The sequence below is a fragment of the Nanorana parkeri genome, unplaced genomic scaffold (genome assembly GCF_000935625.1).
Source record: "Nanorana parkeri isolate BGI_ZX_2015 unplaced genomic scaffold, ASM93562v1 scaffold1242, whole genome shotgun sequence".
NCBI classification, from domain to species: Eukaryota; Metazoa; Chordata; class Amphibia; order Anura; family Dicroglossidae; genus Nanorana; species Nanorana parkeri.
This window is the reverse complement of record NW_017307510.1, coordinates 94,450-103,501: the sequence shown is the minus strand read 5'-3', so window position 1 is coordinate 103,501 and position 9,052 is coordinate 94,450. Positions and strand designations below refer to the sequence as shown.

Sequence of the window (9,052 nt, the reverse complement as noted above, 5' to 3'; positions counted from 1 at the left end):
ATCTATTTCTCCTTCTGTAAAGCCCCCCCCTCCCCCATCTATTTCTCCTTCCGTAAAGCCTTGACTGCTTTAGATTGTCAGCTGATAGGGGAGAGAGAAATGGTGGCTGGAGGTCTACAAGCTGACTGGAGGTAGATTGGGGTACGACCGGAATGAGAGGCGCTCTGGTCTTTCATTGTAAATGTCCAGTGACTTTGGGATTCTTGTGTGAACCTCAACTGCTTGGGGGTGGCTGCACTTCCACCCAACAGGACCCCAAACTGCAGAAGGGACCTTGGAGAAGTCAGTTGAAGTAAAGGAAGGTGCCACCCAACAGAGTCCAATAGAGCTGCAGCTAACGATTATTTTCAAAATCGATTAGTTAGCCGATTATTAAGTTCGATTAATCGGTTAATCGGATATAAAATAAAATACATTTTTAAAAATGGCTCCAGTGATGGGACTATTTTTTTATTGAGATTGTAGTCCATCACAAGAGCAAGCTTGGAGCGGTGGAAGTAAAAAAGATAGTGTGGCGTGCAATATAGTGAAATGAGAAGTGTAAATCTTGACTGCTTTAGATTGTCAGCTGATAGGGGAGAGAGAAATGGTGGCTGGAGGTCTACAAGCTGACTGGAGGTAGATTGGGGTACGACCGGAATGAGAGGCGCTCTGGTCTTTCATTGTAAATGTCCAGTGACTTTGGGATTCTTGTGTGAACCTCAACTGCTTGGGGGTGGCTGCACTTCCACCCAACAGGACCCCAAACTGCAGAAGGGACCTTGGAGAAGTCAGTTGAAGTAAAGGAAGGTGCCACCCAACAGAGTCCAATAGAGCTGCAGCTAACGATTATTTTCAAAATCGATTAGTTAGCCGATTATTAAGTTCGATTAATCGGTTAATCGGATATAAAATAAAATACATTTTTAAAAATGGCTCCAGTGATGGGACTATTTTTTTATTGAGATTGTAGTCCATCACAAGAGCAAGCTTGGAGCGGTGGAAGTAAAAAAGATAGTGTGGCGTGCAATATAGTGAAATGAGAAGTGTAAAATTATACAGCAATGAATGCAGAATGGCACCGGCTATAGAGGACTCCAAATCCCAGCAATAGTACATTATACAGCACAATGCAGAATACCACCAGCTATAGAGGAATACAACAAATCCCAGCAATAGTACATTATAGCTGACGGTATTCTGCATTGCGCTGTATAATGTAGTGCTGAGTTTTGTAGTCCTCTATAGCTAGTGGTATTCAGCATTGCACTGTATATTGTACTGTTGCTGGATTTTGTAGTCCTCTATAGCTAGCGGTATTCGGCATTGCACCACTGTATAATGTATTGCTGGGCGTGAGGTGGGGAAGAGGTGGCGGCGCGCAGCTTGTGTGGAGCCGTGAACAGGGCCAACTAATCAGAGGCCGATTAATTGATGATTGAAAAAGTTGACAACGTTTTCAATAATCGATTATAATCGATTATAATCGATTATGTCGATTAGTTGTTGCAGCCCTAGAGTCCAAGATGGATATCTATGGATAGAGCGCCAGGATGTTTTGGAGGCACACAATCCCCCTTCATGAAGGCTTGAGGTGCAATTCATAGAGGAATTATTTTGGAGAATTGGATATGAGCTCTGAATGACACCTCAAGGGTCACCATTGACCATGCACCTTTAGATCTACTAAGGCTATGTAATATTAGGACCCGCCTAAACAATTCAATTTATATCCAATCAGGCCAGCTCTTGTAGTATACTGGTTACTTGGTAAGTTTTAAGATTATACAATCATATTGTAACATGAATGGTGACCTTAGGGTTGATTGTACAAATATTGTAGGGTTAGATTACAATGTGAATGGTCACCCTTACATTCTTACCATACAAACAACTTTATATATACCAAAATGTGTTGTGCACCTACCAAAACTCAATTTCTATCAGGCCGGCACTAGTATAATCTACTCTTTAGTAGACCCAAAGGAAATTGTACAATCAGATTGTGTGGGGGAGGTTTAGCAGCAGAATATTGGATGTGGTTCTCATGGATCAGTTTTCAGAGACGTGGCCTTGTATCCTTAGACTTGTTTTGTAATGTACGGCGATAACCAGACGGTTCATTATCATGGCCGCTCTATGTAGGTGAGAGGTCACCAGGAGGGTGGAGGAGGTTTCGTCTCCCAGGCGTTCAATAAACATTGCTCATTGTCCCGCCCAGCTGGCTGCGGTGGAACAGAGAACCAGATTCAGGATGTGCTTCCTTCAGGCTAGAGTCACACCTAGGAGATTGAGCTGTTTTCGTGCATTTGCATTTGTGCGACTGTTCATTGAAAACCGCACGGTCGTCGCACGGTTTTCAATGCATAGAGATGTCTATGGGACCCAGAACGCGTGCAAACCGCCAGAAAATGGCTCCTGCACCTTTTTTGCGTGACAGGCGATTTCATCTGTGACAAACCTCAAAGCTGTGAACGGCCTCCATTGACTTCAATGCGAAGCTGTGTCGCAATATCGCGCGTCTCAATCCGCACAATAAAGCGCCTAGGTGTAAACCTAGCCTCACAAAATCCTCCAATTTTGGGGACGCATTGTATCATTTGTAGTGTCATCTGTTCCAATCTTGTACATGTAAAACTTGCAAATGGGAAGAACAAATGCCCCATGTGGCCCCAGCCGAGGCCCATCCCAGGACTTGAATCATCCCTCTGCCTGTGGGAGTCATGCCTGTAGCTGTCGTTCTTGCAATGCCTCATGGGACTTGTAGTTCCACCACAGCTGCAGTGCTGAGTTTGCCAACCCCAAGTCTTCAACATGCAGCATTGTATGTAATAAACCATTGCCAAGTAACGGAAGGTCCTTGTGTCTCAATGTTGTCCTGAAAATGGAGGACGCCAGCGTTTGCCTCCATGTAGGAGTTCTACAAGATATTAAATATGTGTTTTTGTTCCCCTGCAGACTCCAGCGGCAGAGTTCGTTTGCCTTGTCTTGTCACTACAACAAATCCCCGGACACTCCAGTCCTTTTTGGGTTTATACATTCACAGTATAACGCCTCAAAATGGTTGGCTTCAAACCCACAGATGTCCCACCCACCGCGGCCGTGAAGTTCATCGGTGCCGGCACAGCAGCTTGTATAGCTGACCTGTTCACCTTCCCTCTGGACACCGCCAAAGTTCGACTTCAGGTAAGTGGTCCGTTCACCTGAAACTTGTATTTCAGTGTTTGATGGATACTGGGGTGGTACACATATCAAATGGTAGTTTTGGAATCTGTGCCCAGTTCTCAGGTTTGCACATGCCCGTTATGAGGGGTTCCCACCATCCCTGCATTGAGTTCCTGGGTCTGTACACCTGTGCCCATGAGGGGTTCCCACATCTCTACGCTGAATTCCCAAGACTGTACACCGAATCTGCTTTTTGAAGGGTTGACACCATCCCTGCACTGACTTCCTTTGGCTGTACACCTGCTGTGCCCATTATGAGGGTCTCCCACCATCCCTGTGCTGAGGTCCCACGTCTGTACAGCTGTTGTGCCCGTTATGAGGGGTTCCTACCACCCCTAAGCTGAGTTCCTGGGTCTGTACACCCGCTGTGCCCATTATGAGGGGTTCTCACCATCCCTGTGCTGAGTTCCTTGGTCTGTACACCTGCTGTGCCCATTATGAGGGGTTCCCACCATCCCTGAGCTGAGTTATTGGGTCTGTACACCTGCTGTGCCCATTATGAGGAGCCCCCACCATCACTGTGCTGAGTTCCTGGGTGTGCAGGTAGAAGGATCAGGAAATCATGGCAGGATCTTGCCATTGGGTGTATCCGAGATACATAAGAAGCCGGGGGACTGACTCAACCAATGGGGCTTCATCTAGATCTAAATGTTTTACCTTTTTTGTGTGGACCGAAATTACCTAAATGGACTTTTCAGTACCAGCCAAAGCCGAATGTTTTCAGACTTAATTTTGAACGAACTTTGTTTCCACAGATCCAAGGAGAAAGCAAGACCTCACTCAGTATGAAGACCGCCCAATACAAGGGCGTCTTCGGGACCATCTCCACCATGGTCAAGACAGAAGGGCCCCGGAGCCTATACAATGGCCTAGTGGCCGGTCTCCAGCGACAGATGAGCTTTGCGTCCGTCCGTATCGGACTGTATGATTCTGTCAAGCAATTCTACACCAAGGGATCAGAACGTAAGTGAATGTATCCTCCTATGATGTCTGCTCTTCAGCCTAAAATGTACTTCTCACCTTTTTGAGGATGGTTTGATGTATTTTGGGACACGTTACTTCAGTCTCTGCACCCAGCAGTATTTTGTGTTGGTCTAAACCTATGTCAAAGTGGACCTGTCTGAAGACAAATATTGTGGGCTGGACACTGTTATCCTCTACGTCTAGCCCTCCACAAGAACTAAAGGCTTTTGCCTTTGGCCATTTTTCAGTGCAATCCTGCCACTGTCCTAGTCAGCCAAATGTGACATTTTACCCCCTCATGACCTACCAGATGCTTGTATGGCACACTGTAGGTAAATATGGATCTGGGATCACATGACATCATGGGCCTGGGAGCTGTTGTCCCCTTTGCACCTCATGTAGTTGTCTTATTTTTACTTTGCCAGTCTCAAATGTAATGTATAAATGTAGAATTGTTGATCAACCTGATCCATCGAGCGCTCTTGGCAATTTCATACACTGTCCAGTTTAAATAAGCGTTATGGGATTGGCTTGTGAATGCCCTGGTCTTATCTGATCACTTCTTACAGATGTCGGAATTGGGAGCAGACTGCTTGCCGGCTGTACCACCGGAGCCATGGCGGTGGCCATTGCTCAGCCCACAGATGTGGTCAAAGTGAGATTCCAGGCCCAAGCCAACGTTTCCAGCGCTAAGCGGTACAAGGGAACAATGGATGCGTACAAGACCATCGCCAAGGAAGAAGGGATGCGTGGCCTCTGGAAAGGTCTGTCAAACTCTAATGTCATCACTTATAATGCTTGGGCAGCTGTTGGGTTTTAGGGATGGGCAGATATCAATGGGGAGGCAGGTGACTATTCAGTGTCTCTGCTCTATGGATATCCCCCAACCATCATAGCCTCCATAAGGAAGGGGTTATTGGAGCAAATAGTCTACCCATAGACCTAAGATGAATTGTTTTGTCAGTTCATCTAGGATTGAAGTTGGTGTACTGAATAGTCAAAAGCAAAAAATTTAATATTGGTTTACTGTTGTACAAAAGAATATTGCGACCTTAAATACAATCCCCAGGCAAACACTTCTTCTACAGGGGATAGGGTGAACTTGATAGATTGTGGTGTCTCCATTGGGAAGATTCCCCTTCTGTCCTGTCCCAGTGTTGCCCTCATTGAGACAAATTGAAACAAAGTCACACTTGTGTAGTAGTGAGCAGAGCTTGCAACAAATAAGGTTTTTCGCCAGTCTTTTGTCCTGGTGTCACTGGACAGAAGGTGGAGGGAAATCTTCCCAATGGGATCAACAATGGAAATAGTCCGCGTCAAACAGCTTTTGCTGGAGTTGTCCTTTAAGAATGCGTATTTGCTGTTACCAGTAGCCCTTCTGGATCTGGGGGCCTTATGTGTTTTGGGTATCTGGTTTGCTCCAGCAGAGGAAGTGTGGCTTATAAAGCCCTATTCCATGAAGCTTAGACTGGCCCAACCAGTGCAGTCTTGCTATAAAGCCATTAGCCATGAGTAATTAACCAATTATGCCGGTTCAACCAGCTTAGTCTTATTATAAAGCCAGAGGCCACAAATTCTTCACCAATTGGGTCTCGGTTCATCTCATGACCTGAGGTACTAGTCAGCATAACTTACTAGCTAGGCATGGGACACATTGGTTGAGGGTCTTGGCTCCTGGAATGACCATTAAACACATTTCCTTTAAATAGAATCCTAACATACATTTCTTGTCTTCACCCCCCACAGGAACTGCCCCAAACATCACTCGCAATGCCATTGTGAACTGTACCGAGCTTGTCACTTATGACCTCATCAAAGACGCCCTCCTGAAGTACAACCTTATGAGTGGTGAGTTTCTGGAGATATCCTCCTCAATCTGGAAATAAAGGGTAGAAATCCTCTTGCTGTAGAATTAAATGGATGCGATGGTGTCCTGGTACAAAACTGGGGCAGCTATTAGATTATCAAATGTGGCTGCATGAGGCTAAGAGGTGTCACCTGACTAGTCTCATTGGCTGGAAGATAGCCCGATTGCCTTGGCATTCTATCGCTATCAGTCCATCTTGGTTCAGATAATTTTCTGGAACTCTCAGTAACTGAATTTGATGGTTTATAGTGATATCAATTTAACATTCTGTGCATTCCAATAAACAGACAAAATGCTGAAGTGTACCGGAACTAGTCTTGACAGCCATTTAGTAGCTACTAGTTGGTGGAACAAAAACTTGTTGGTGGACATAGTTGTGCTGAACTAAATACGGACAGTCCTTGGAATCTGCAGTTGGGCTGTAGGCCGTGGGGCCATTGAGGTGTGGGGCCATTAAAGTGTATCTAAAGTCTGACAAAAATAAAAAATTTGCAGCTTACCATGGTTCTTATGCAATAACCTAAATCTTATGTGACTGTTGCAGACAATCTCCCATGTCACGTCACCTCTGCGTTCGGAGCTGGTTTCTGCACCACGGTGATCGCCTCCCCCGTTGATGTAGTGAAGACAAGATACATGAACTCTGCCAAGGGGCAGTATCGGAGTGCCCTGAACTGCGCCCTCACCATGGTTAAAAAGGAAGGACCATTGGCTTTCTACAAAGGGTGAGTTATAGGTCTGCATGTCGCAATGCAAACCACCCACATGTCACAACACCAACCGCACCACCAGCACCTCACAAACCTTCCTGGCTGCCCTACTGACATTGCTCTTTGCATACAGATTATAATGCAAGAGTCAGTAAATGGAGGATTTCACCTTAAAGTGCTCCTGTCATGAATGTCTGCGGCTGCCATTGTGGGTCTGCTTTTAACTAAGCCAAATTACCTGGCCGTCTGATTTTACACCAGTCCTGGAACCTGCATGCCGTACAGGCTGGTGGAAAATCAACATGTTCCAGATGAGCAAGAAAGTCAGCATTTAGGTCAGCAATGATGGCCAAAAAATTTCTCCTGGCTGGCGTTAAGCTCATAGACTGATTCACCAAGCTTCAAGTAGCACCGAAATGTGTGCTTAGTGCATTGAAAACCCAATTCTAGTGTTGGGAAGTTTTGTCTCACCGCTGAGGAGATCCACCCTCCTATTCCTGGTGACCACTGTCATGGACAAATGTGGTAAAAAATCAATGGTGTTGCCACTGGGACAGACTTTGAGGAACTGTTCAGATTGGGGATCTTTTTCTTGCCGACAACTGTCAGATTTAATTTTACACCTTGTCTGGACAGGAAGTAATGGGAAATCCCCAATAGGGCATGTATGAAAAGCTGAGGGGTGTTGACCTTTCTCTACTCCTATCCAGAAATTACAGATTTGGCTTCATCATGCCTTACACTGTTCAGCACCCGAAGTGCCATTGCAGCTTGATCCTGTCAGGGCCAATTCATCCTCTTAGTGGAACTCTCCCATTGGAGAATCTTCAGATGGAACCCACCATTCTAGGTCATATGCTAGTTTCAGGGCGGTGAAGTTGAATGTCAACCTTGGGACCTGGAACACAACCCTGTTACCTGGTTAGTATTTCAGCCAATGCATCACCATGACAGCTGGGCAATTTTTTTAGGTTCGAAAAGGTGGCTTAAAGGAGAACTATGGGGTCACGGCTTTTCCCCATAGTTCTCCTAAGGGTAACAGGAGGACACAAACTAGCGTCCTCCTGTGAAAGCTCAGACGCCGCAGCCGGGACGAATCCAGACATTACGGTCGATCCACCCAGCTGCGTGAGTGATAGCTGGCTCTGCCTATCTAGAGGCAGAGCCAGCTGTACCCGCCCCTTCCCCGTCCGTTCCGCCAGTCAGCGCTGGAGGATCGGACAGGGGAGGGGGGGAATCCCTGCAGGGCGCCGTGACTGACAGCCACCGCTCTCTGCAGGGACAGGATCGAGAAGTGAGCGAACGCCGGTATGTGTTCGCTCACTTCCCGATCTATTGAGCCGACCTGTGACAGTCTCATTGTCACAGGTCGGCTAGGAGTCAGTGATTTTCCCTCACCTCATAGTTCTCCTTTAAATTTGACTAGTTGCTTTAAAGTGAACCCACAGCGAAGTATGGGAGCTGCCATTGTGATTATCCTGATTTGAAACTTACTAGTTGGGGGAAGTCCCATGTGAACCATGTATGCATCCAGGAAAGTCTTAAAGCTGAACTCTGGGCACAACATAGAACCAATAACCATTGCACCAAGAACAATACACATGCCTCCTTGCATATAGAAGATAATAACTTATCCTTTAACAAATGTAGGACATGGGCCATGCCCAGCACATGCTGGTAGATCTGGAGCTCCAAATAGGGTTGCCACCTTTTCTTCCATCGAAACCCGAACACTCTAGCATCACACGGAAATTTCCTTGGAAGAATGAGTTGCGGCTTCTTCATATGTAAATAGTGCCACCCCTTCATATGGAAATATCACTGCTGAGACTTATTTTCAGTGGGGGGCCAGTAGCCCCTATCTTAATTTTGGTTTCTCTTGTGTGCCTGATATCTTGTGTCCGGGTTTCTGCTGCCATGAAACCTGGACACAGCATTCAAAACCCGAACTGTCCGGGTGAGTCCTGGACAGGTGGCAACCCTAGCTCCAAATGCCTCTGTATAGTTCCCCTCGCATTCTATTTTCTGGTTCCCCTCGCACTCAATGTACTTGTATGTTCATGTCCTGCCAGGTACTGACTACCCCTTTGTGTCCACAGATTCATGCCATCTTTCCTAAGGCTGGGATCCTGGAACATCGTCATGTTCGTCACGTATGAACAACTGAAGAGAGCCATGATGTCTGCTCGTACCTCCTGGGAGGCTCCTTTCTGATCATGATGGCACCATCATCCCCATCCCCCACCTTCCCTTTAAAATAAGAATGTGTCTACCTCTTGTAGCATTGTTTACTCTAGGTTTTAGCAGT

General features: G+C 46.2%; 1 protein-coding gene across 1 annotated transcript in view; it reads left to right on the top strand.

Moving 5' to 3' along the window:
- Positions 1–9,052, top strand: part of LOC108797209 (mitochondrial uncoupling protein 2-like) — a 9,503-nt gene extending 451 nt beyond the window's left edge. The window contains exons 2-7 of the mRNA XM_018568784.1: positions 2,938–3,165; positions 3,960–4,167; positions 4,737–4,931; positions 5,914–6,015; positions 6,579–6,759; positions 8,844–9,052. Of these exons, the coding sequence (XP_018424286.1) occupies positions 3,040–3,165; positions 3,960–4,167; positions 4,737–4,931; positions 5,914–6,015; positions 6,579–6,759; positions 8,844–8,958 (927 nt within the window). The 5' untranslated portion in view covers positions 2,938–3,039 and the 3' untranslated portion in view covers positions 8,959–9,052. The remainder of the gene's footprint in view (positions 1–2,937; positions 3,166–3,959; positions 4,168–4,736; positions 4,932–5,913; positions 6,016–6,578; positions 6,760–8,843) is intronic.